The sequence below is a fragment of the Ischnura elegans genome, chromosome 1 (assembly GCF_921293095.1).
Source record: "Ischnura elegans chromosome 1, ioIscEleg1.1, whole genome shotgun sequence".
Taxonomy (NCBI): Eukaryota; Metazoa; Arthropoda; class Insecta; order Odonata; family Coenagrionidae; genus Ischnura; species Ischnura elegans.
Genome location: NC_060246.1, coordinates 92,677,896 through 92,705,790, shown reverse-complemented (window position 1 = coordinate 92,705,790; position 27,895 = coordinate 92,677,896). Strand labels below are relative to the sequence as shown.

The window sequence follows — 27,895 nt, the reverse complement described above, 5'->3', positions numbered from 1 at the left end:
TTTTCGTAGTGCGTCGGTCTGACTTTCGTGCCAGAAGAACGGTGGAAAAGTAGACGAACGCGTGCCGCAAGCATTTCTTCGCACCACAATTGGGAATTTTACTGCGACTAATTTTTTTTTCGTGTTACGTAATTCTAGTGAGGGAAGCTAATATCGTAAGAACAAATTCATTCACCAGTTCATTCATTCATTTTCATTAACATTATTCAATTTAAATCATTTTTTTTAATGCGACTAAAAATTTTCAAAACGTGAAAATACTTGTAGCTTTTTTACTCATTCATTTTGGGCTTAAAAATTAAATTTCTCCTTGATTTAAAAAAATTTAAAGACCGGAAAAAATAAGTAAACGAACGCGTGCCGAAAGCTTTCTTCGCACCACAATTGGGAATTTAATTGCGACTAAGTTTGTTTAAACCTCTGTTTTTATTCAGTTAATGCATTTGACTGGCTGAGTTCCTACATTTTTGTCGTCCTTTTTTTAATCAAAGCATCTTAATAGCTATGGCAATTTTTCAGGACAAACCTAAGGTAAAAGGGTAGGGGTAAAATGTTAACCTCATCCTTTAACGAAGAGGATGTGGGATCATGTGATGAAGAATATTTGGACGGAATCTCCGATGGAGAGTGTGCAAGTTCGCCGAAGCCCGCAACGGAGGGAACGTTTGAAAGGTTGATATCTTCTCAAAGAGAATTCCAGAATCGACATGGTGCCAGGATTAGATCGGGTGAGTAATTTTCTCACTAAATAGAATACTAGTAATATTACTAATGAATACTAGTACTAGTGGCCTAGAAAATGATTTTGAATTGGTAAAAGTTATATCCTCTCTAATTAAAAATGCTAAGTCTTCAGCGTTACAAAAGTGAAAACGAAAGTCAAATTTCTATTATTGAATAATATATTTAACCTAAAATGGCGAAAGTTTGGATAAAACTCATCCCTGGCGCCATTAATCAAATATAAATTGTCTGAATTCATGTTCAAAGCTAAGATTTTTCCAACATTTAATGATTTTTATGATGGATGTAGTGCATGTTTATGATCTTCACTGGTATTTATTTTATAATAAGATATCATCTTTTTAATTTCATTGTGATTGCAGAGTTGTTTTTCTCAGCTACTCTTGATCTGTTTGCAAAATGAGATAATTAATAGCCTAAATCGCAACATTAATGCGTTCGTACAATAGGGTAGTTTCCTTCATCAAAGAAAACGAAAGGCATTGATTGCGATTCGTTACCCACCATTAGTGTGTTCATAATACACAAATTATTTGGTTTTTGAAATACCGGTTTAGACGAATGGTAAGGGTCAAATTTTATCCTCATTTGAAAAAGGCCAGATTGGCGCCCATGCGATTCCACTCCGCATGACGTCACAGGGACCTAGTTTCTACACGAGAGGATAGGAGTTATACATCGTCTGAGGTTACCAATGCATGCATGAGGCACAGAGCTCAGGGAAACATGTCTTAATAATCACCTATTAAAACTGGCTAAGTTCGGAAAGTTTTCTTCGTTTGATAAGGTATTAATAAACCTTTTTTAAGCCAAGCGCTACCATTCAGCAAGGTACTCAGCTATCCGCTAGCATCCTGCGACGTATCAGCGCTAAGCCTCGCCTCAAGGTCACCTCACCGGGCGGGAGGGGGAACCAGAAATACGACGTACGGAGATATTTCCCGGCATTCATACTTAAGCGTCGCGTTTTCGCGCGCTTGAAAATTTTCACTTTTCATTTAATCGCGAAAAATAGATGTTGTCATTTAAAAATCTAAAAGCGTGAAATACGTACTCCAGGAGTAATAATCTTTCGATTAAAGGAATAAAAAAATAATAGGAAACCACCCTATTGATGTATTTTCATCACAGTGAGGTCTTGTATCAAAGTAAAATACAATTTATTTCGGGTATGCGCGTCTTGGTGCCTAAAGGTGCGAATCATTGTAAAGAGCAATGAATTGAAGGGTAAAGTCACTTCCTGCAAATGTATTCGTGGTCAATAGCATAGTTCGCATGCTCAACAGAATGTCATTAAAAATTGAAAACTAATTAAAATGTAAAGTTTTGTTTTCAAATGGACAAATATCATTCGTAACAGATTTAAAGTAACACTAATACAACCGATAATTTTAAATTTTTGACTATACTCTTTCAGTGTGAGATCTTAGGATTTCTGTGGCATTTTATCGCTAAACGTCGTGAGATCTATCAATTGAAAATACATTCGAAAACCAGTGATAAAACTTCACCACTCTTAACGCCCGCGAAAATCTCTACTTACGGAAGGCAGTTAGTTCATTTGAAACAAGGTGTCCATAGTTTTATTCGTAGAAATTTAGACGCCTTTAATAATTTCAACATGAGAAAATTCGTCTTCCTTATTTATTTTTCTTCGCTAAGGTTGCCTCGTTGAATTTCACCCTAAGAAGTAATAGCTAAAGTGAGTTACTGATCGTTTATTGATTACAAAATTGATTTATCTATATTACTGCTCAATAACCCCATGATTCAACCTAAAAGTTGGTGTATAAAAGTGAGTAAAGAGCACACACAACTACAGAAGTGAGAAATTTAAACATCAAGAGCAAGGGGCCTGTTCCTTCCCATGGGCCACCTCCCACGTCAAGGATTTTTGTTTTTGGTTGTCCAAAGGCCTCTCCCGAGATACGAACCCGGACCTTTCGATCAGCGTTACCAAAATAAAAAGCTAAAGAGCCAACTTTCTATTAATAAAGAGTATGTTTAGCCGAAAATTGCTTGAGTTTGGTGATAGCTATATAATCATTTTTGCATTGGTACAAGGGCCTATCCACGGTCAAAACTAAGGGGGGGCAAGCCATGGTTGTTCAAGTTGTAGGTAATATTTAAGCATGGAAAAGGTGAATGGAATCAACTTTTTAAGGAAACTATAACAGCTCTTTATTAGTTTTTAAAAGTATTTGCTTGAAAAAATATTATTTTCCTTAAAGACATTTGCGATTTTTGCTTCTAGGGGGTGCAGCTACCCCTCCTGCCCCTCGCTGGGTACGCCCATGCATTGATAACAGTTAAATGCTCTCTCTTACTTAAAAGTCTTGAGCGTTTAAAACTGTCAAATTTTTACTATTAAATAATATGTTTAGATTTGTATAAGCAGGGCCACCAAGCTTCCCTACACGACTGTTGTTCAAGGTATATTCATTCTTCTATCAAAAAATAAAGAGCAATACTTAGAAAATAATGTTCATAAAATTAATGCCACCTTGATTCTTCGTAAATAAATTATTTTCACTGATGCACATTAGAAATATATTTTTTTACTGTGAATATGTACAACCATAGATTAAGTATATACTTACTCAATGGTACAACATAATTTTTTGGAAAATTTTGCAAATCGCGAGAATTTTTTTTTTCTCGCGCGTTGTAAAATACTGCGTCATCGGACGCTCGGAAAACAGCAGAGAGATCACATTGAAATAAGACGGTACTAAAAAACTACTTACCTAGGGAAATGATCAAATTGAATTTTCCCGATTTAAGGTTGAATGCATGCTTTCTATACTCGAGACTGCTTGCGAATGCCAATCCAATCATATCCGATCAGGTGATCCGTGGTAAATTCAGGGAGTTTGTAGATTCCACGCCATCCTAGCTCTGAATACCTACCATAGCCCAGGAACACCATTATTTTGCGCATCGACCGTTCTTGAAAAAACTTATCTCCAGGTAAAAAAATCCTATTGCAGAGCAATAAAACAAATACATTGTTTGTCCTTGCTACCATTCGAATTAATAGGAATATTTGAATTGTGCTCTGTCATATAACGATTTTTTAAAACCAAAATGGAATTACTCCTTCATAATAAATAGAGGTAATAGAAAAAATATTCTTATGAAATATTGAGTACCTACTCAGTTATCTATCGTATTGATTCTCGTATTTTTTATGTCCAACATTTTCTTGTAGATTAGGTATGGAAAAAATTTACATTCTTGATTGAAAAATTTATCAAGAAAACTTAGGTAGACAAATGTGTTACTTGAAACATTTGAAAATCTGTGTTAAATGATTTTATATGCATATTAGGTTAAAAACATAATATCAAATTTTTCATTTCATTTTACAGGTACTTACAAGTTATCCAGCTTTTAAAATTTAAACCATGAAAACCTCTGCCAAAATATCATTACTCTTAGAGCAATCCATCACAATTATACATATATTACGGCCATTATCGAAACTTATCGCTCCTATGATCCACTTGGTTCCACGACCTCAGATTCTAATTTATTAATTATTGGACCGCCCTCAGGGATTGTGGAGCACAAATTTTCCCACCGAGAAATTTTTTTTAGAATAAACCATTAAAAATTTTGGGGAATTTGAAAGAATAAAAATAAATATTCTGCCTTGATGCATAAAATTCTACGGCATGCCTCTTTATATTTTTCCGGTTTACATTACGTAATACAGTGGTGTGATATTGAAAAATTTTGAATCATAAATTAATGTTAACTATTGCAATAATAAAACAGGTCCTTCTGTTGGACACAACATCATAGATTGACAGTGCTTACTGTAAGTTCCAACTTATAAGCAGGGAGGTGGTTTAAAAGGGTGTTTTTTTATATTTTAGGGGAATTTGCCATCATCCTTAGGGGTATTGTGCAGGCCCAGCGTACTGACATGAGGAATTACCGTATTATTCCATTACAGTATCACTTATCAAGATAATTCTAGTGAAATCTTTTCGGGAATTCCATCGTGTAAGCTGATCAGGCATTTCCGACGTTCCGATGGCGGAGTTTGTCAATCAACCTGGCGGGATTCCGGAGAGGACTTCACCCGAAGATATGTTGCATGATAATTTGAGCACTACAGTTGCCAAATAGTAATACTTTTTTAAATATTTATCACCATTTTAATTTACAAAAGACGATATCCTTGAAGGGCAAGCATGTTAACCAAATGTAATGCTGCAACTGTAATTTCGTAGGTCGCAATTATGTTGGTAAACTATTCTTGATTTGTTTGTAATAAGCACGTGCCGCTTCGATATCAAGCTGTATCTACGCCTAATAGCAAACGCTTCCAAACACTTGATCATCGCATGGCATGAATTAAGACAATGTCATGCTTCCCCATTGTCAAGAGCGCACAAGGCGAGGATCCTCAGGTCGTTCGATGTGGTTCACAATTGAGCGGTGCGTGGGAAACCTTCTACAAACCATTGCGGCCAAAGGTCAAGTAGGTTTCCCCGTGTATATATGAATGATTAATTGCGCCCCCACGTATGGCTTTGATTGTGAGATCATCATAAAACTCCTCTCTACAACAAAATTGAATGCGTGAGGTAACTCCGTCGCCTCAGACAAGAATCGTTTATGCAAATTAGGACACATTTTTGATCATAAAGGGCCAGAAACTAGACATACAGCACGTGCGTTCTAGGGACTAAGAAATCGCACGGAGGAATAAATGCTTGGCAAAGCCTCTATTAGGTACAGATGATTTAACAGCATAGATAAATAGATCATGCAATTTCCGAAAGACGTAGACCCTCTTTTTCGGAAATAACATGTTACTACGTATAACAAAATCGCGAGATAATCCAAAGAAAAACATATCCAGACATTACATTACCAACTGGAAGAAGGGTAGGTCGTATTATTAAGGTGGTACGGAAGAACATAAATCACGCCAGAAGAAAGCAAAGTCAAAAAAATTAAGTCTGATCTGTCTTTATGAAAATAATAGCTCGACAAATTAAGGAACTCAGAGTAAAATACTCAAACGTAGATTAACACAGCTTGGAGAAATTTTTGTTTCGGATGAATAAAAATATCGAGCCTTATCTGACCATGCAGGTACTTAAATGAATATAAAATGTATCACGTTGTGATACGTCATTAGAAGTTCTTATTTAATTCTAAAGAAGTAGAGACAAGTATGTGTTTGCGCGACATTCTTTTCTTTTCTCTTCAGGAACAATAGTCTCTAGCGTAGCTATAAAATTACTATAAAAAGGGTAGTATAACAAGTTTTTTTGTAATTTAATAACTACTGCACTCCGAAAGGAATATACCTTAAGACTACAACAAACAAAGCTAAACTAATATTCTTCAACTTGTTTCTAAATAATTTTAAAACGAGAACCTATTTTTTTTCTTTATAGAAAATTTATTAGTCGGAAACCCGTATGGGTTCTGAGAAAACTTAAACACCCTACTTCCCTCAGCTACACCTCTGTTACTAATTATTTCCCCATTTGCTCACGACTTATATGGTTTTTATATATACACGCAGGTGGATCTAACTTCTTGTTCTTTAAACCAATATAAGGGCAAAATTCGTATATTTACTTCCTATTGCGATTCCTGAGCGTAAGTGGCGAATGAAGGGGAAACGAGGGAAGAGTAACCATTACCAAGTAATACAAACCGCAGTAATTTATGAAAAAATTGAATAGATGGTAATTTTTTAAGCTGACTCTACAGTGAAAGCTTGTATTCCGCCAGCTTAACAAAACAATTTTTACAAATAATCGATGAATGTCTAGAAGCCACTTGTCTAAGCATATTAGATCTCAAAACTTTTAACGTTACAAGATATTGCATACCACTGTCCTACCGAACTTAGCTATCAAAATAGACTCAACGTACATGCATACATTCAGATCATATACCTATGGATCCGAGAGCAATTGACGACTGATGATTTGCATTTTAGATTCATGGAATTCGATGAGTTCGCCACCTAGTCAGGCGTGTCTTTTTCTTATATTTTCAATTGATTACTAAAATACCAATTTTTCATTTTCCAAAAAATTATAGAGAGCTCAAAACATGCTAAATAAATGACTGCTATGGATTAATGAAATTAATCTTTCTTGGGTAGTATTTTGACTAGGCTCATTGTATATTTGTGTCTGTAGCAAAAATATTTTCAAACAAAGAGCACCTATATCAATCACGTACGCGTGAAATCGCTGCTCCATATAGAAAGACCTCGGTAATCATAGATTTAATAATGTCCAAAACTGTGAGAATTTTAATACGAGTTTAACCCCCTTAAAGGGATACATCGACGAAAGTCGCATAAAAAATATTTGAAAAATTCTCAAATATCTCCATCTGGGTGCAAAAGAGCGTAAATGTAAGAAGTATTCAGCGCGGATAGCTAGGGGCGGTGAGTCCAGATCGGCTTGTCGGCAATCGCCGTGGTCCCCGAGCCAATGGGGCCCCCACAACGCTCGCGTCTTACGTGAAGTTTATATGAAAGGTGTAATTAAAAAAAAGACTCGGATTAATTGAACCAAAGTTTTTTTTGCAATTAAGTATAAAATTCTACGTTTTCATTCGTTGCAAGTGTAAAATTATATATTTAAAAAATAAATAAAACGGAGGTGTCGGAAGGTACAAGAGAACCTGATGCTTTTTTGAAAGGGTTGTTCGAAAAGTTTATTTTAGAGGATTTTTAGATTTCAGTGCAGTTTCAAGGAACAAATTTAATAAATAGAAAATAGAACCATAATACATCATTTAATTTTTTGAGCAGTAAAATTCTCACTTTTCATTGCTTTTTATTTCTTACGAAATTGATATTTTTTATTGACTTTTACGTAGTTTTTAAGAGCCAGAATAAGGTGAAAATCCATTTCTGGGCCTGCGATTTTGTAAAATTTTCTGGTAGAGGCCACATCATGAGCCGAGGGCCCCCTATCAGTGACGGATCCAGGATAGGGACAAGGGGGGAAGGATAAGTGGGGGTTGAATTTCCAGGAGTAGTGGGGGTGCGGAAAAAATTACCATTCTATCTATTGTAAATTGGATATTCAGGAGGGGGCTATAGCCCCCTTAGCTCCCCTCCCTTAGATCCGCCACTGCCCCCAATCACCCCAGACCCTGTGGATAGCTAAAAGGTTTACGGCTTCGAACTCGTATGCGAGGCTGCGGCCGGAAAAAAATTTTTGGAAGGATCTTATTGGAGCGAGAACCTTTCCCCACAAGCTTAAGGGGGTTTTCATTCTTTGCCCCCCACCCCTTTCACAGGTCACGACTATGCTTTGACGAGCCCAACCTTTGGTTTGGTATGGCTGTCTTTGAGGAAATTCTCCTAGCTATTGTGATTTGCAAATTTCATAAAATAATCACTACAAATGGCATCTATCGTTAGATTCGGTGGCGGCGGGGTAAATTCCTCATCTGCTGAAGCGAATGTCGCAGGTTTGAGGTCCGCCTGAGTAGATTGCCCCTATCCAGGGCATGGATGTTCTTGTGCGTTCAATTGTTAAATCTTATGATAACCCTGTCTATAAAAGGCCAAATAGCGCAGTTTTCGGTGGTGGGCCAATAAATAAATAAAAATATTTTTTTCGATTTCATAGAAAACACGTAACTTAAGGTCTCTCCCCAGACATGGTACCCTATTGCGTAAGAAATACCAGTACAACTGGCTGATTTAAAATTTCAGATGGCGAGGAAAATTTTGAAAAACTCTTTGGATTCCAAGACTACCATGGACCTAAGCAATGTAGAGCTGATAGAAAATACGATGAAGAATTTAAGCTCTCGATGGAGAATCCTGCTCAGTTTTGGTCGCAAGTTGGTCGCAGACTATCATGGTTCAAACCGTGGGATAAAATTTTGGATGACTCAGACCCTCCTTTCACCAAGTGGTAAGAATTTTCTTAGTCTTTTCGTCTTAAATAGAACAACTAAAGCGTACGTAGAGTCACAATCAGAGTTTAAAAAAAAGGCGAAATTAAAAGACAACACTTTGGTAGAGTTTAAATTTCCCCCGATTAAAAAAATGAACACATTTACAGAACTCTTCGGTAAATTTCAACCATCCCCCAATCGAAAAAATAATCTACGTGTACGGGGAAAAATAAGAAAGTAAGAAAAAGAAAAAAAGAGAAGGACATGTTCCCTGCAATCGCAAAATATATCTATACACTTAAACGTTTCTGCAGGGATGGAATTTCTTCCAATGGACTTTTTATACGAAGAACATATCTGCATTATTCATAATTCCATTCATCCTTCCATTCCACCGCCTCTTCCCACTCTATTAAAAATTAAAATCGTATTGAAATGACTTGTATTCCATCGTCTTCATGCAATCGTTTACGTGTTGACCTTCAGCATTCGAGGAAATAACCGCGGACTTGACAGCGGCGTACCTTCACGGAGTCAAACGCATGGCAGGCGAAAATTTGCTTCGGGGAGGAAAGGGTGCTTGAGTGGTGTGCGGGTTGCCTACACAGCTAATAATATGTCAATTCTCATGTCTCAATAACTTATAAATGTCATGAAATACGCTTAAATTTCCTTTATATAGTGCTGAAATTTACAATCATTGCTAGTTTTACCGGAATTTTTTTAAGTATTGAGTAAAAGCACTCCCATACAAATTTCCTCTCACTCCATAATCTTTGTCTATAATAAACGATGTATTTTAAAATTATAAGGAGGAAAAAAATAATGTTTTACTTTCTTGAGGTTTGTTGGAGGAATGTTAAATGCATGCTACAATGCAGTGGATCGCCATGTTGAAAATGGGTTAGGGGAGAGAGTGGCTTTAATACATGATAGCCCTGTTACTTCATCCATTCGTCGGATAACATACTCACAGCTTCTTCAGAAGGCAAGTACAATTTTTTTACTTGCTTATATAAAGTATGAAATATATATTTATAAAAAGTATAAATATATAAAATATATGATGATGATTCATAGGTGATGTTGTCTTAAAAAATGTATTACCTTTTGTACTAGGTCTCATTACTTGCTGGAGTCTATTCAAGCATTGGAGTAAATAAAGGTGATCGTGTTTTAATCTATATGCCCATGATTCCGGAAGCAATAATAGCGATGTTGGCCACAGCTCGTTTGGGAGCAATTCACTCTGTTGTGTTTGGAGGTCAGTATTATCATAAAATTAGCGTAAAAGTTTCCTCCGAAGATAAAAGTTTAAGGTATATATTGATTTCATCCTCAACAAAATGAACTTTTATATTAAAATATAAAATTCATTAATAACAAACAAACTCATTAATATTTGTATTAAAAATTTTGTCTATTTTTTAAGTGTCTCAGGCGGGCACGTGCCCCCGTAAATCTGCCTATGATTCATGCTATTAGCATTGTTTATTTTACATGAAAATTCAATGTAATGATTGATTAAACAATGTACTCATAATCAAATTCGAAATCAGTCAGAAGGATTTCAAATCCCTTCGCATTTTTTAGGGAGTAGCCACAGCCTTACGTAAAGCCCCTCCAAATGAGTCTACCCAAACAATTTTTAGCCATGATCTTGCTCACAGTTGAAGGTAAACATTTTATATGCAATATTTTCCGTTCACTGAAGAGAATTGAATAATGAATTCAACTCTAAGGGAAAGGCTCTATAATGAAATGCTTGACTAGAAAATATTTTTCCTGTACAAGTACACTCCTAACTTTTGATTATGTAAGGTGAAAAAATTACTCAAGAATTATCCTTCATATTAAATGCTTTAAATCTGTCACAAAAATTGATTTTTTCATAGAATATCCCATTGGAACAAATTTAAATAGGATTTGACAGTCTACAATATTTTCACTCTAATGATAAGTTTTTTAACCACTGCTACAACTAACATACATATTTTTTTATAAAATATTCAGACTAACAGATGACTGACTCTTAGGTTTTGCTGCTCGTGAGTTGCAGACACGAATTGACCATGTGGAGCCATCTGTCATCGTGGCTGCAAACTGTGGAGTGGAGCCAAATAAAATTGTCCGGTGAGGAATTAAGAGATAAAAATTACATTTGTATGTATGTAATAAGGAGTTCAAATCAATAGATTCATTTGTGGCAAAATTGATCAAATTCCCAAAGACTAAATTTTTTATAAGTAAATATGTAGTTACTTGTTGACTTCGCTTCTACTAAACCAGAAAATTTTACTTTCACCTCATGATCGATTTCATACATTTTGTATATTTTAAAGAATATTTGCACACAGAAATTCGTACCACACAGGTATATTTTACTCTTCCTTACTGACTCCCAGCTGATCTCAATGCTATTTTACAATAATTATGGTGCCATTTAATGCTCTTTTCAACTGGAATACTCCAAATCAGGATCAAATTTTTGAATTTTTAAATATATCATTCAAGATTCAGTAAGCCAAAAATATTACCATCCACCATATGAAATATGCATGAAACGAAAATACCCAAAGTGATATTTTTTTAATGGTTTTCAAATTCTATATGTAAAAATAAAATGATAAGACCCAAAATAAAAGATGCTTTAAGATATTGTCAATAGGAAAAAAATAACACCATCTATCAATATTTCAGGTATCGCTCAATATTGAAAGAAGCCCTTCAACAATCAAGCTACAAGCCAAGCCATATAATCATTTACGAAAGGCCTGAGATCAAACTAGAGGGAGAAAAGCATGACCACATGTTTGGTGAAGGTATAACAGAACTAGATTGGCAGGATGCCCTAAACTCAGCCAATCATACACCTTGTGTTCCTGTGGAAGCAAATGAGCCCCTGTATATTCTTTACACTTCAGGAACAACAGGTAAGACAAAAAATATCCCTTTCTCATAATGATTCTACTTACAAACATTATTTCCAGATAAATGCAAACAATATTGTCCCATATATGTTAAGATGCTTAAGGTTTAAAAATAAATCTAAAAAGTTATCAGATTTAATCAAATCATGAGAGTGAGGATAGGCTGCTTAAAATAATCCATGGTTGAAGAAAGTTGACTTGAAATGACACTTCATAGTGCTCTCCGTAGGCTTTGTTTAGTTAGGTGGTACAAGTGGGAAAGTCATACAACTAAAGGTCGTAGAATTGGGAGTGACTGTTCATAGAAATGCATTTATTTACACTTGTCAAAACTAATATTGTCATTCAACTGAGTAAAGTACCACTGTATTAGGGAGCACATTAACTAGTCAAAAAATATTTGCAACAATAAAATTTTATCATTTTATTCTCCTGTTCTAGATACACCACCCCACTTTGCACTCCCGCCTATCACCATCAAAACCAAGTAATTGTGCTCCTTCCTTCCTCACTCTCATGACCTTTCCTTCCCTAATTCAACACTCCTCACCATATTGCAACTGGTTTACGTACTAAACTGTTATAAAGATTGATGGTATTACTGATGATGCGGTAGATATCAATATCCAGGGGTGTATCATAAAAATCATTACTGCAGAACATACAAAGTTACAGTAATATTTCAATAAGGAAAAACTATTTGTGGGTAGAATATTTTTTTTTTTTTTAAGATTTAGATAATTTTCTTTACCTTTAATTCCAGTGAGGGATGGAAGTTGTATGAAACATTTGGTATTAAAAAAGAAACTCTTCAGAGCTGATTCACAATTTCTTATTAATACATACGAGAATGCATGGCAGAGTTGACAAGTTACCACATGGTGTACTGCTTTTTTCCATAAAGTAGGAGGTGCATACATAAGTTCCCCTTGTATGCCAGCCTCACCCTCCAATGCCTGAAAATGACTAGCATACTCCAAAAATAATGAAATGTTTGTCCAGAAAACCTTGCATTTACAAAAGTCAACAATTTATGTGGTGATAAATAAATTATACATATAAAAAGAGAATTTACATTTGCATCTCGAATATTGCATTAAGTGGCTAACAAAGGGGATGGGATATATATTTTCTTACCTTTGATTTATTCCTTTTTTTCCTAAGGCAATCCTGTGAAGTATTTCATGTCACACTATTGCCCAGAAAAGTGGTGAAGCCTCAAAAATCAGCTTTGATCCACCTCTATAACGGCATCTGAAAACAAATTACAATTTGAGGCTTCTCAGCTTACCAAACTAGCAATGGATTATTGGGTATATTTTGCATAGAATTAGTTCCGTGCAACATAATGTCATTGTTTGTTATCATTTAGACATTATCTCATCTTTCAGATCAGCCAAAAGGAGTTGTTAGACCAGTAGGAGGTCATCTGGCAACTCTTGCATGGACGATGAATGCAGTTTATGGCATGGGCTGTCCTCACAATTATATAAGAAATTCTTCCTCTTCAAAAAATGAAAATTTTGATTTACAGCATCAAAAACTACCATGTGATGATATGAATCATGAACCCCACAGAAGGGATGTGAATAAAAGTTCCTACACAGAAGGTTGCATTCATCATAAAGAGATAATTACTGGGAACATTACTTCCTTCCTGCCAAATCGAGGTGCTGAATCAAATGATGCCTCAACCTGTAATCATTTAGTAAATGGTGATGATAGAAAATATACCTCAAAGGTTATGCCACCAGGAAATGAAAATCTAATGCATAATCCACGCCGACTTCAAGAATTGTCTGCCAATGCAAGCCAAAGTAACTTTTGCTATAAACCCTTTTTGAATGAATTCAATTGTGAATCAAAAAACCAATCAGCTGGTACTGATTCTTTGCAAAATTGTTTGACTACCAATCAATCCCACCATGGGTTGAAACATAAAGAGAAAGAACAAAAGTCACACCCTGTCCATTTCGAGACTGATTCTTTAAGTAATCAGTTTGCTCATAACAGTATCAGCTCAGTCCAAATTAATGACAAGTTTTGCAATCATAAAGATGAGCATAAAGAAGGCTGCATTTCAAGAGGATGCATATTGAACAAAAATGCTCCATCCAAGGTAATAAATGAGACTGAAGGAAAGCAAAAAATTAGCAATCATCACAAAAATGAACCAACTTCAGTCTCCAGAAACTTAGTGAGGCATGATATCAGGGAACAGAAGCAATCAGTGGAAATTGAGAAGGATGGCCAAAACCCAGCAAATCACTTTCCAGGCCATGCAAAGTGTGGTGTGAAATCTTGCAATCTGCATGAAAAGCATAAAGAAATTTTGAGCGAACATAGAGCAGGGAAAACCTCTGAGGAAAAACCCCAATTTAATCATCCAGTTTATACGTCCAACTGTAATTCAACATCAGAAAGTAAACACTATCAAAGATGCCCCAATGACAAGGGGGTATGGTGGGCTGCTTCAGATATGGGTTGGGTGGTGGGTCACTCTTACGTTTGCTATGCTCCCCTCACAGCAGGTCTGACATCAGTGATGTACGAAGGGAAGCCAGATCGCACCCCTGATCCTGGACAGTATTTCAGGTAATCGGATTTGAAATTTTTCATCCAATTCACTATTTATAGGGGTACACAGTTTGCATATTATACTTGACTCAACCTATCATTGGGTTGAATAAGCCACACTCAGGTCAGAGATCAGTAAATCCTGATATCAAAATAAGAGCCCTACAAAGTGCCTCCCAAACTCGCCAATTTTCACTCGTCTGCTAGTGGACTGGAATATATTCATTCGAGCCTCAAATTAACCAAGTGTGGTTGCGCTTGACCACTCACTCATCTTGGGTCCAAGGTCAACCACCAAGAATTAACAGATTTGGGAGACTTGTCAGCTGCCTGAGTTTTCGCTTGCAAATTTGCCTTGCCCGAATCCATAACAAGTAGGAGCATTTTTAGGAGTATCGAAAATTGAGGCACGATTCCTCGGATGGCTGAATGAATACGACTGTGTGTACTCAAAAATTCATCATCAATCATAATTATGATAACCATATTCAGTAGCAGGTTTTCAATTACACCACCAGAGTGCAGGCTCTTCACTCATTGCAAAGTCAAAAAAAGTTTGAAGGGAAATCATTCACCACCAGCTGTCCGATTTTAGTTGAGTACATAAGCTATTTTGCCAGGATCTATCACATTTGCAAAATTAATTTATTCTCTTTAGAAAACACATAATACAACAGAGCTAGCATGACTCTCACTATTATTCTCACTTCTGCTCGATGGTGATCAATAGTGATTAAACGTTTCCTTCACTCACCACAATGGTGCCTGATCAGTGCCATGACCTCTCACTGCTCAACTCCATGAGTCACACCACTCATTTCCCCACTGATTAGAGGTGAATGCTCAGTATGGCTGGCTATACCCATTGAAGTTATAGAGTAATAAAGCAATGGTAACATTCCTGTCATACAGGCATCCCCCGAGTTACGTATGTCTCGACTTACGTAAATCCGTACTTACGTAAGCGATAACCGTATTTCAAATGATTACGTTAATTTTCGAATGCGAGCGCGAAGAAGTATATATTCGCTTGTACAACCTATGGTAGAAAAATATCGAATAGTTATAGAGTTTTTTACGTGCTAAAAATAACAAAGTGACCCATTTTTGTCATTCCTCGAAGGAAATTTCATTAATTTCTGTAGAAAAATCGCTTATAAATCCCAAGTCAATAATCAACGTGAACAATTGCAGTTCTAGCGATGGATGTGGTGGCGTATGTGGTTGCGCTCATTCCTGTACGATACAACTTGTTATACAGCAATCTCTGAAGCGCCAACGCAAAGGTTCGACTTACGTAAATTTCGACTTACGCATAGTCTGCCGGAACGCATCTCTTACGTAACTCGGGGGATGCCTGTATTACCAAAATTTTTTTCTCCCTTTAGAGTGATTGAGGAACATGGTGTCAATGCCTTACTAACTGCGCCAACTGCTCTGCGTGTCATAAAAAGAGTTGATCCAAATGCCATCCATGGCAAGAAATACTCAACAAAGTCGTAAGTAACTCCCAATCTTGATTCTGTTCCATTGAACAAGTTATCTTTGTTTTCATTACAAAGTAGGTAGTAGTGGTAATGCTCAAAGGTTTAAAATTTCTTGATATTCACAGGTTGAAAACAATTTTTGTAGCGGGTGAAAGTTTGGATCAAAGCACAAAAACCTGGGCTGAAAGAACATTCAAGGTAAGAATATACAGTAACATACATTATTATTTAGCCTGGGTCAGGGGAATTTTTCTAATAAAAATGTTACATTTGATTTAAATCCACCAATTTTAATGTAGTGATATACAAAAAATAAATACATATGGATTGATCAGAGTGCTCCAGAATTTATCTCAATGGAATAAATGTAATCAATGTAACAAGCACGCAAACAGGCATAAATTTTCTTGCACCACAAGCTAAGTAGTCTAAGTAAGATAGTTAGAGAAAAAAAGAAAGTTTTCGGTGGTTTATGGAAAATATTTTGATAGGTAAAAAGGAGACACTGTACCGCAAAATGTGAAAGGGAATCACTATAGTCACATACAAATGAATCTTAATTCCAATGAATCAATCATTCATGAATTCCACAGAGCAGAAAGTATTTTACCCATATTTTTAGTATCCTATATTGCACACAACCCACAATACGCCTAGTTATTACATATAGCTCTCGCTACAAAACGTGGGAAATTTGGGAGTAGATACGTCAAAACCACTTTGGTGCTATAAAACGTGCCATAAAATATGATTTCAATTTGAAGTGGTCGATTGATGATGGATACCAAAATTGAAAGCTTACAGTGATCTGTAATTACTTGGACAATATGGTGACAGTAGTGGAAATTACACAGATGGTAACGCTGAGGCCAACATTTGAAATCTTCATTTTTATATCTAAAATATTGGAAATAGACATTTCAGGAAATTTTCTGTTGGCCACTTATTAAAATGGCTTGATTTATCGTCCCTAATAATAATTACTCACTTTTACTTAGGTTGGAGTCGTAAATCACTGGTGGCAGACAGAAACTGGCCATTCTATTACTGCAACTTTCTTAGGACTTAATCACTCTCCAAATGATCCACCTGGTCTATCTACAGGGAAGTCTTGCCCAGGATTCAACTGTAAGTATAATATATATGAAGATCTTATAAATTGCATACTACCTACTCATCTGTCAATCACATATAGCTTAATACAATATATCCTTTTAGTGAGAATATTGCGAGATGATGGAAGTGAAGCTGCAGTAGGAGAAGAAGGGCGTATCGCTGCTCGACTTCCTCTACCTCCAGGAACTTTGTCAACTTTATACAAGAACCCAGAACAATTCAAACTTCTCTATTTTTCAACATTTCCTGTGAGTATGGGTCTCTTGCACTTAATACGTGTAATATTAATGCAAAATTAAAAATTATATTTCACTAGATATAGATGCTCGTCTCATAAATTTCATAATTGGGTGTTGTTGGATTTGAATGAATTATAAACAATCTTAAATAAGAAGAGTGGGCTTGATTGCTACAGTTTTTTTTTATTAATATTTTATGGTCATGCCTTGGAAATACTAGTACATACCGATACCTCCACTACACTAACGATCAACAAATGCCCACCGAATGAAATCTGCTCATCTAGTACTACTAGAGCTACAAGATGAGCATATTTGTATCAGTGGGTGATTGTTGAGCATTTGTGCAGTGGAGGTATTGATACATCATGCCAGAATATTAGCATCATCAATAAATTCTAAGGGAGCCAATACCATTTAAGAAAATAACTGTTACACCATTAAAGTAGGGGTATTTTCCAAAGTTTTCTCTTTATGAAGAGAAGGAATAATCATAAGCTCAAATCCCTCTAAATTATTTAGGAGTACAGATTTAAGATATGCTCCTTCAAATTAGCTCCTGCTTTCTATAAAATAATAATTTGACGTTTTCCCGGCTATATTCTACCACTGATGCCAGTCAGAGGTCGTGCATACCTCTACTCATTAACCCCTTCCACTTCGATTAATTTTCTGAATATCGTGCTCCTATTCTCCCATTATTTTTTTGGTGGTTCTCTTTTAAATGGTAGGTAATGAAATGATATTTTGTAATTTGTAATTTGTAATTAACCTAGAACCGTGAAATAAAATGTGATTATTAAACATGGAGAACACAGCTATTGCTACTCGACTGATATCATTTTAATCCTTCCAATGCATTATGTTTCATGAAATATGAATTAATGAAATGGTGAATTTTATACACAAGTGATGTTTAGCATCCTGTTTTGGGGTTCCTCTCCCCATGCAGACATTATCTTCAAGATACAAAAACGTGCAATAAGACTTATATGCAATGTTCCAGTGCATACACCATGTCTCCCGCTGTTTAAGAGACTTCGGTTACTGCCAATTCCTAGTGTTTATATGTATGCTGTTTGTGTGTCTGTCCAAAAAAATCTAGTAGACTATGTGACAAATGATAGGATTCATAACTATAATACCAGAAAGCATAAGGATTTTCACCCAAATTTTGTTAGGACTACTATTGCAAAGCATGGACCAATGTCCATGGGGTTAAATATTTACAATCATTTACCCCAGGACCTCAAAATTAAGATAGGTACCGCAGTATTTAGGAAAAAGGCGTTGAACTTTTTCCGCTCCAAAATGCTTTACTCTTTAAAAGAATTCTTTGATTCAAATTTTTAAAGGAGTGGAATGAGTGATTAATTTCAGTTATATATAGGTACAATTTTTTAAGATGTATTTTACCATGCATGTACCATGTATTTTATATTATCTTGTACATGCACTTTGTGTAATTCATTGACGTGCCCTATATTGATGCACAATACTGTTATCAATCTCAGGGCAAATAAATAAATATACTATGAATGCTTTAACATTGCTAAGCTTTCAAAATACATAATTACATTGTTCCTCTAAATAGTGCTAAAATTATGAAAATCCGATGACGAGATACACTCGTCATTGCGCGGTTTGGCATCGAAATTTCATGACGAGATAGACTCGTGATTACAGTGCAAGGGGTTAATATGTAGTATGCAGTGGCGGCGCGTGCGTATACGCATGTTAGCAAGTGCACACCCAAAGATGAATAAATTATAAAAGAAAACTATTCCTTTGCAACGCGAAGGATAAAAGTACTGTCTGCATATGCAAGAAACATGAGCTTCCGAACGCCACAGCCATCTCCTTTTCGAATTCACCGCTCTACAAGTGTGCGATCCCGTGGCATCATGCCGGGCGCATTTTCGGTCTGTGCGATCGCTTGAGGGTGGTCTGGCGGGACGAGGTAAGCGGGGGGGTATGTGCTGTTCAAAGGGGCGATGGGAGCAGACTCAAAACCATGCGAATGCGCTTGCGCATGTTTTTGGTGACTGACTAGCAGGTAGTGTAGTGGTGTAGCCGCCACCTACACTACCTGCGCCCAGGATCCTAGTCCGTCTACAGAGCCATCTGTATGGCCGTTTTCTACACTACTTCCTCATAGGGTGTGAGGAAAAGAGAATGAATTTCAACTACCGTCACTTATAAAGGTGTGTTGAGAATAATTATTTTCACACATGCTAATATTATTTCTGTTCATGCAATTTTAAGGGTAGAGTGTACCAGTGATATGGTTTGCTTGCTATGTATTCTATTACGAGGAAATATGATGCTCATGGATTAGGATTAACATAATATAATTAAATCATCCTATATCTGCTCTAATGCACACCCTAGATAAATTACCACTAGCCGCCACTGGTAGTATGTAGAGGAAAAATCATAACAGAGTCAGGACGAGTATCCTAAAATACTCGCAACCCGCTGAACACCGAGTGGTCATAGCTCTCACAACATAGCTAAACAGGTGGGGGAGGAAAGAGGGGTTGGGAAAATGCTAGTCCTTGAGGGAATTGCTGCAGTAGGCATTTAAAGGGGGTTAAATAATTACATTAATAAATTAAATATTAATTAATGGCGAGAGCTTTGAATATGGGTGTTTCCTAATTTAATTTATTTTTATGTTTATTAAAGAAAAAAGGAATTCACTGCATTTTCAATATTGATTACAGTCAAGCCAAATTATGAAAAAACCATTACAGAATTTAAATAAAAATATGCCTAATTCTTGAAATGTTATTGAAAGATTAAGGAGATACATAAATAACATATTTTTATTATTTCAAACATTAAAATAGCATTAGTGAAATAATAAAAAATATTCCAGGGCTATTATGATACCATGGATGCTGGATATATTGTTCCTGATGCAAATAGCTCCAATGGATGGATAGTTGTGACTGGAAGGGAAGATGATGTCGTAAGTGTAGCTGGACATAGGCTTTCAGCCGCTGCCATTGAAGCTGTGGCCCTTCAACATCCCGATGTTTGTGATGCACTTGTTGTAGGCATACCAGACTGTACAAAAGGAGAAGTTCCATTATGTCTTTATGTTCCAACACCAAGTAAGTGGCATGATTTATCCTAGAACCCTATTACGAGGGGCCTTATAAAATTAGATAAAGAGATTCCAAGCGTAATGATTTAAAAGTATACTTTATATTACTAAGGTTATACAATAGAATCACACCACATTTACTTCAAATAAATCTCCCTCTGAATATTCAAATTTGGTGTATTTGCTTAACTCATAATACTTACTTACTTTTAACGGTTTATACTGGCCAAAACAAATATATAATTCTCCCCAAACAAATGTCTACAGTTTACAGTAGAAAGAGAAGGTACCAAAAAAAAGCATTGCTTTCATAATAAACACTCTGAATACCGATGCTCTGTTATGCTTTTGTCCAAAGAATGGAAGAAAAATGGGGAGAGTGATGACAGTGCAGCACAACGTGTGTCTACAAAGTTATTCCAAATGGTGAGAGAGTTGGTGGGTCCTATTGCTGCCTTCCACCTTGCATTTCCTGTTCCAGCACTACCAAAAACTCGTTCTGGAAAAATACCCCGAAGAAGTATAGCAAGAATGGCCCGTGGTCTTCCACTGAAGGTAAAGTAAAATAAAGTTTAGTAAATATTTCCAGTACATCAAAAGTTATTCCCATAACAACTGGGGAATAAAATGTCATGCACTCAACCTCTCACTATTTCTATTATTTTTAGTCTCAAATTAGTGCTTATAAGGCATGCTCATTAATGGTCACCACTTCAATATGTTTTGGTTGGTTTTTCTACTGAATCTGCCTACCTAGTGAAAAATGTTTGAAATGCTTTCAGAAACTTTAATGAAGCATTAAGGAATATGAACCGAGGATTCTACAGCTTCCATAAATCCATTAGAATTATTTCAATGGTATTCCCTGAAATTTTACTTTCATCATAAAAGCAACATATAAACTGATTACATTTTGTGAATTAAAAGCCATTAGTGAAGTAGAGGGAGTTGAAATCAGTTTATAAACATTCATATAATAAGGCAGAAAATTTTCTTTGCAAGTGGGAAGACCACTTAGTACCGTATTTCTCCAAATATAGTCCCCCCCCTAATTTTGAGGACTCAGTTTTGGGAAAAAAAATTTTTAAATATGCTTGAATATATTCTCCTCCTATATATAGTCTCCTCTTTACTTTTCCCATGAGCATTTTTGGAAAAAAGGGCAGATAAATACGGTATGATGGATTGGTTGTGGAAAGAGTTTAAATTGCAGTAACATATATTCAGAAGCTGCAATCCCAACTTGGGCTATATGCCAAGGGTACTTTAAATTAAAGCCCTATGTCTGTTACATTGAGAGCTAGGCCAAATCCCACAGGTACATTTTGTTAAGAGCAGGCTATAATAACAATGATGGGCATGTGCCCACCTTACCTTCCTCACCAAATGGTAACCAATCCATCAAAAAGCAACTGACCTTAGCTGTCAGTTGCCTCCTCAACATATACATAGCTTGGAGATCAGAAGGGGTGTCAGGTCCCTTGTCCCAGAAAGCCACTGGCCCCCCAGAAAAATTTAATAAAAAATCATCATAAAAAGTTTCATCAGATATTGTGCTCGATAAAGGTCTGAGAGGGCTAAATTAAAATAAATTTTCCTGGGGATAAACACCTCCTTTAGAAATGGGTAACCCCCAGAATGCTTGGAGGGTGGGTGATTTAAGGGTTGGCTGTCCCATGATCCCCCACACTAATTCCCCAGCAATGTTCACAGTCATCAAAATCCTACACACAATAATCTAAAAGCTTTCTATCCAGAGCCACCCACAGGAGTAATGTACAGTGCAAGTTGCACCATAGAGAAATTTATTGTTTTGAAACCAATTTTTAGAGAAATTGAAAAATATGAAATGAATAATTAACTACATCTAAAAATTTTAAATCAGTAAACAAATATGCATGTATGTACCTATTTTCATGAGTATGTATAGTATTGTAGAAGGAAGTTAAAATTAAATGCATTATAGCAAACTCAATTCCCCAAAAAGTTATCAAACTGACGCCACTCAAAGTATTTTACCAATAACCAGAGGGAAGGAGAGAAGGGTATGGGTTAAGAATTCCTGATTTTGGAGGAGAATGAACCATCATCAGTTGGAGAGGGAGCACTAAAATTTTCAGTATCATTACAATGTTCAAGAGGAACAGAAAAATAACATGCAATATAGTTAATACTTACAGTTTTATTGGCTTAACTATGAATGACAATGAAGCATTTTAAGAATTCCATTATAGGATACAACATCACCACAATTTTGAAGGATCCTGAGGATTTTCATTTCAAATTTTTGTCTAGGATTAAAGTTGAAAAGTGTGTCACCCTAAGTGTGAGGGTACCATAGCAAGATGCAGGTTTGATTAGCAGCATACTCGTGTTTTTCTCTAATAAGTATTTTTTACCTTCTTATCATCATATATCTCATTATTATTATTACATATTTTAGGATAATATTTTATAGAGGGAGGGAGTTAAATAATGTAGCTGTGGTATATACATCTGCTACCAAGTTTCATTTGCATATTCACTGGCATCTAGACGATTTTATCATAACAGCACTAAAGCATGCATATCGTTTCAATTCACAGATTCCATCTACAGTTGAGGACCCATTAGTATATGAGGAAATAAAAGCTGTGCTTCAAACCATGAACCTGAGTCAAGTGAAGTGAAATTCAGTGAAGTATAGTTAGAAAAGAAAACTTAAAAACTTAGAAAGAAATCACCTTAGTGCCAAACAGTGGTCAAAGTAGTGCACAAAAACATTGATTCAGTATATAACTACTGAACAACTTTTCAATTAAACGACTCAGAAATATTCCATTCACAGGAGCAATTAGTGACATTATAGTAATGCATTTCAGTAACAGCAGTTAACAATGACACAAATTAATGTTCCACAAGTGAATCTTGACCATTATGGACCATTTAATTTGTTTCTACTCTATATTCTATTTACTTTAACACCATTTTAATTGATTAATTAATTAGAAAGTAAACCCAACTGTGTGCTCCCCGCATGATAAGATATTTTTCATGGAAAATAAGAGTAATTTGCATTATTACATAATTTATTTATTCAAGTCATGCACATGGCATATGATTTCAACAAACCAAGATTTTTTTGTGGATAAAAATAGTTTAAAAATTAATGGCCAAATATCAAAGTAAAATGTAGATTGCAAATGGTTTTCCCTGTGTATAATATTCTGAAAACTCATTATCATTGTTCACACATGAAAAGTGTTCAGCAGTGTGACAGGAAATCAGCCAAGTACATATGCCATACTATAGATCTGTATTGGCATTCTAATGATACTGCAGATGAATTTCTGCTCATACCATGTTTGATATAACTTTAGGAAAGTGTGGTAAAACTGAGTCTTCTACCTAAACCCTTCAGTAGTGGTGAACAGCAGGGTGAAGAGTGTGAGAAGAGTCCAGGGGTTCAAACCCCCAAATTGCAGGGGAGATACAGTCTTAAGTTAATTCATACCCTCTAAATGAACTCTCACACTACATTTTTTTCTGGTTACCTTCTTGTATAACAAGCATGTGCCGTCATGGGTTGCCTGTTTCTCTAATTACATGACAAGTATGTTTATCCATCAGTTGTAAATGTGTCTTTAATATTCCATCAAACATAATAATAATAAGTTCAGCATAGTGATAAGGTGCTTAGGGTGCTTGATCATGTGTTAACATTAAATATGAAAAAGTATTTACATATTACCTATGAATATCAGAACTACACCAGTGGGAAGAGCATGTTGAATAAAGTATCATATGTAAGTATTTAAAATGTAACCTTCAAAGTTGACTGAGAGAAAAATAATGAACAGCTAGCAACAACTTTTGATAAGTAAAGGAAATCTATAAAAATCATTGATAAGGTCAAATGACATCAGCAAACTAAAAACTTTCCATGCAGGAAATAAATACTGCTACATTAATGGACACAAGAATGTTGCCCTCCAGATGAATTTTTGTTTTTAAAAGGGATATAGCTACACCAATGGTCTTATATTTCCTCTTACTGATAATATAAGCCACAGGCCTATGCTGGGCCACCGGGGCACCGGGACGTATCCCAGTGCACCCTCCTGCCTGGATATCTTTGGCACCCTCCTGTTACTAAATGGACCAATTTTTCTGTCAGAGTACCAGCATTGAGCAGTTAACTTGGTTTCAATGATGTCTCATTTACCAGCATAATTAACACCATCTTGAGTAAATAAAACAATCATTTAAATTAATATAATTCAATCAGGTAAGATTCAATTAAACTTCAAGAGGGAAAGGATTAAAATTTCAAAATTTATTTTTATTATATCCATATGCCCAGACCATATTTATTATTATATCCTTATCCCAGAAGTCCTCCCCCTCCACAGTGGTGGCGCCCTCTGCTGAATTTTTTAAGTTCTTTTATTGTTTCACATTCACAGACAAAGGCATAAAAGTTATTCTAGGCAAAAAAATTTTGATGCAGCAAAATTTTTTCACGAAATTCTTTTTTCCTTTATCTTACTTAAGAAAAGGAAGGTTCAATTGTCGTATGAGCTATGATTTGAGGATCCACAAAGAAAATGGCAATGTAAGGAGGATGATTCATAGTGAAAGGTATAGGTATGCATGGATTATAATTCTGATCTCAAAGCGCAGGGGTGGAGTAAAGATGGTATAATGGTAGTACACTATAGTGCATTACATGATGCCTAGAGGGTGTTCAATAACTCTCAACAAACAGGGATTCTGGCGGATATCCTGCAAATAATAGACAGAAATGAAACATATAAATGAGTTGCGTATATGGATTTGGCTCTCCTTACCTACCTACCATATTCCATTCTGTCTCTTTGTACAACATCACACCAACTAAAAATGACGTGAGTGCAAGAGATACATGTAAGTGTATCTAATGTCAATACATGCAGTGGCGCAGCGAGGGAGGGTTTTGGGGGTTAAAACCCCCCCCCCAGAGCTCAGAGAAATATTTAAATTAAATCCATTTTACTTAATAGGATTGATATTACTAATATAATAGTGTAAGGATTAATAAAATATCCCTCATAAAGCCGTAAAACTCACCATTTTGATCCGTTAATCTTAAAATTCCACAATTTATTAATCTCACACCTACCGCTTATCCTGGTGGGTATGCCATCCCCTATGAAAAAATTGTATAAACCTGTTTCAAAATTTTATACAATCTTATACATTGCCATGGCAATATATAAGTATATACCACCACACACCCCGGTATTAGTTGCACCTAAACCCCCCCCCCCCCCCCCCCAGCCTTAATTCCTGGCTGCGCCCCTGAATACATGTTTCACAAACTGTGAGGGAAAGGCAAAAAAAATTTTTGAATCAAGTTATCATCACTATTATTGATTTCCGAAGAATATCCATAATGAAATAATTAGGACTTGAGAACAGGCATTTGACTTCAATGAGTCAGTCCATGATGCTAGTGCCCTGATATACAGCATACCAACTTGATTGTGGGCCTGGGAAGCTACTATAATGGGACTTCCCTTAACTTTAAAATTTATGGTATGTCATTCACTTGCATATATATGCTGTAAACTGAGCCCACTGAGAGGAAGACACAGGGATTTAATGGCCATTGCCTGGCCCCAATGACACTTGGGGTGCCTTGAGAGTACTCTGAGACTGCACATCAATACCATTTGTAATATTATGTAGGACAAGTACAAAGCTCAGATACCAAAAAGTAAGAACCGAAATCCCTGACAGACAAGCAGCTGCCAATGGAGAGAGAACCTTGTGATTCTTGTGGGGATACGCTCTCGAAGCCGGGATCATGAGTCCAATATATTTTCTCAAATCAAAGGAGTGTGTTCTCAGTCAAGAGAATTACTTGGCATCTTATGTATTGGTTCATAGGTAGATTAGGATATTCCTCCTTAAAAATTGGTGAAAGCAAGTGGAGCAGTAGTCATCTTGGAGGGGCAGTCCCATTGTTATGATCTCTTTCCTTGGTTTTCTCCCTGTTTCTGTTCTATGAAGACAATTTTCCTAATTTCTCCGTTCATTTATGTAGACTTCACCTTCAGTGATTCAGGATAATATCATCAATGAGGGGCACCACCCCTTGAGTGGGGGGTGGCGCAAGCTGGAAGTTACGAAAATGGAACTGGGGGACTAAAACTGGGGTTTCCAGCAATATGAGAGAGAACATGGGGAAAAAATAATTGAAAGGGGTACCTCGTGACTGAAAGCTGCTAAGTCTATGCATATATCAGTTTCTGACCATCTCTTCACACCTATATATTGTCTGAAACAATTTCTTTCTTCCATTCAGCATTCACCCCATCGATAGTTGGGAACATAGTCAATAGTCGAAGTCGATTTCCAAAAAAAATAATTAGATAAATTTTTAAAAATAATTATGATAAAGTTATCGGAAAATTTTTGATTTGAAAAAATATTAACTTTTTATCAACTAACTCTTCAGGAACTTATAGCTAGAAATTTTAAAAGGACAGCAGCATTCAGTTGTAACGGAGAGGAGAATCCATCGTCATCAGTTACTTCAGCTTCATACTTAATTTCTAGACCAAGGCTCAGAACTAGAGCAGGACAGTAATATGAGATAGTGTGCCGGCCAACAGATTTCAGGGGCCGGCAAAATTTGAAAAGCTTATTTTTTTAATTAATTAATTTTTCTGATTAAATTATTTATCAATAATTATTAAACAATAATATTAGTAAAACTTACTATTGGTAAATATGCTGAGTGTATTTTTTACTACCACATCTCAAAAAAATATTTTCCAGATGTATTATATTTTATTGGTGGGGTTGGGGGAGGGAGGGAGAGAGGGGGAAACAGGAGAGCGAGGGTGGCAAATTGATCTTTGCCTCCACTGACTAAACTTCTAGTTCCAGCACTGTCTGGAACTATCCTTAGTAGCCTCTCCACACCCTCTATGCCTAGCATTTCTTCTATTCCTTTTATTACCACCCATTTCGTTTTCTCTATAATAATAGAAATTTGCAAAACGGATATTTTCAGGCTATTTTTATCCTCTTTTCAGATGATTTTTCACATGGTATTTACATGTGATCGTGATTTTTTAAATAATTGTGTAAAAATATTCATTAATCACTTGGAATCCTGTGTGGTGGACTGATCGTGACCAATACAGAAATATAATCTGCTCCAATTTCTTAAATTCCTAAATAAATAATATGGGTAAATATAGAAACTATAGGATTGAGACTAAAAAATTGAACTTCATAAAATAGCGTTAATTCTTAGGTATGCATATGGATTTTATACGTGTTATCGCCAAAATATATCATGTGCAGAATAACTAGAATTTTTCAAGATAGAATGACAAAAAATAGATAAACTAAGACAGAAAGAAATTTTATTGTAGAATGTATATTTTTCTAACATATGTCTTTTGATAGAAAATTATTTCTGAGTTGCAATATTATCAGTTCTTATCCTTCATAATCGCTTTAAAATTGGTGAACTGATGCATAGATTAAGCCATGATTTGATACTTCTTCTCTTGGCTAAATATTGGTGTGCCATTGTAAACATCTTCCTCCCCGTTCAGTATCGTAAATATAAGGTATTTCTTTCATATATACAACGGTAAATTCCTTGGCATAAGGTGCCCTTCTGTATTATATGGCGAATCACTAAATAATTTTCGCAAAAACTATAATAAACTATATAAACCTTGCAGTGACCTCTGTGTTTTGCCCCATCGTGGTCTAACTTCTCTTCAAGAATCTCCCTGTATC

General features: G+C 35.8%; 1 protein-coding gene across 1 annotated transcript; it reads left to right on the top strand.

The window, feature by feature from the left end:
• Positions 1–23,718, top strand: LOC124166325 (acyl-CoA synthetase short-chain family member 3, mitochondrial). Its single transcript, XM_046543809.1, has 15 exons — positions 1–155; positions 520–728; positions 8,462–8,666; positions 9,493–9,637; positions 9,769–9,913; positions 10,686–10,782; positions 11,350–11,582; positions 12,971–14,174; positions 15,545–15,655; positions 15,769–15,841; positions 16,642–16,771; positions 16,862–17,007; positions 19,880–20,117; positions 20,469–20,665; positions 22,696–23,718. The coding sequence occupies exons 2-15, from the start codon at positions 551–553 to the stop codon at positions 22,777–22,779; spliced, it is 3,186 nt and encodes a 1,061-aa protein (XP_046399765.1). The 5' UTR covers positions 1–155; positions 520–550; the 3' UTR covers positions 22,780–23,718.
• Positions 23,719–27,895: the final 4,177 nt, after the last annotated feature.

Bases quoted from the DNA above. Each gene is read 5' to 3' on its own strand.
- LOC124166325 (XM_046543809.1), top strand. From the start codon at position 551: ATGTTAACCTCATCCTTTAACGAAGAGGATGTGGGATCATGTGATGAA. The intron at 10,783-11,349 runs GTGAGGAATTAA...TCAATATTTCAG, and splicing joins GAGCCAAATAAAATTGTCCG to GTATCGCTCAATATTGAAAG. The intron at 15,656-15,768 runs GTAAGTAACTCC...TGATATTCACAG, and splicing joins AAGAAATACTCAACAAAGTC to GTTGAAAACAATTTTTGTAG.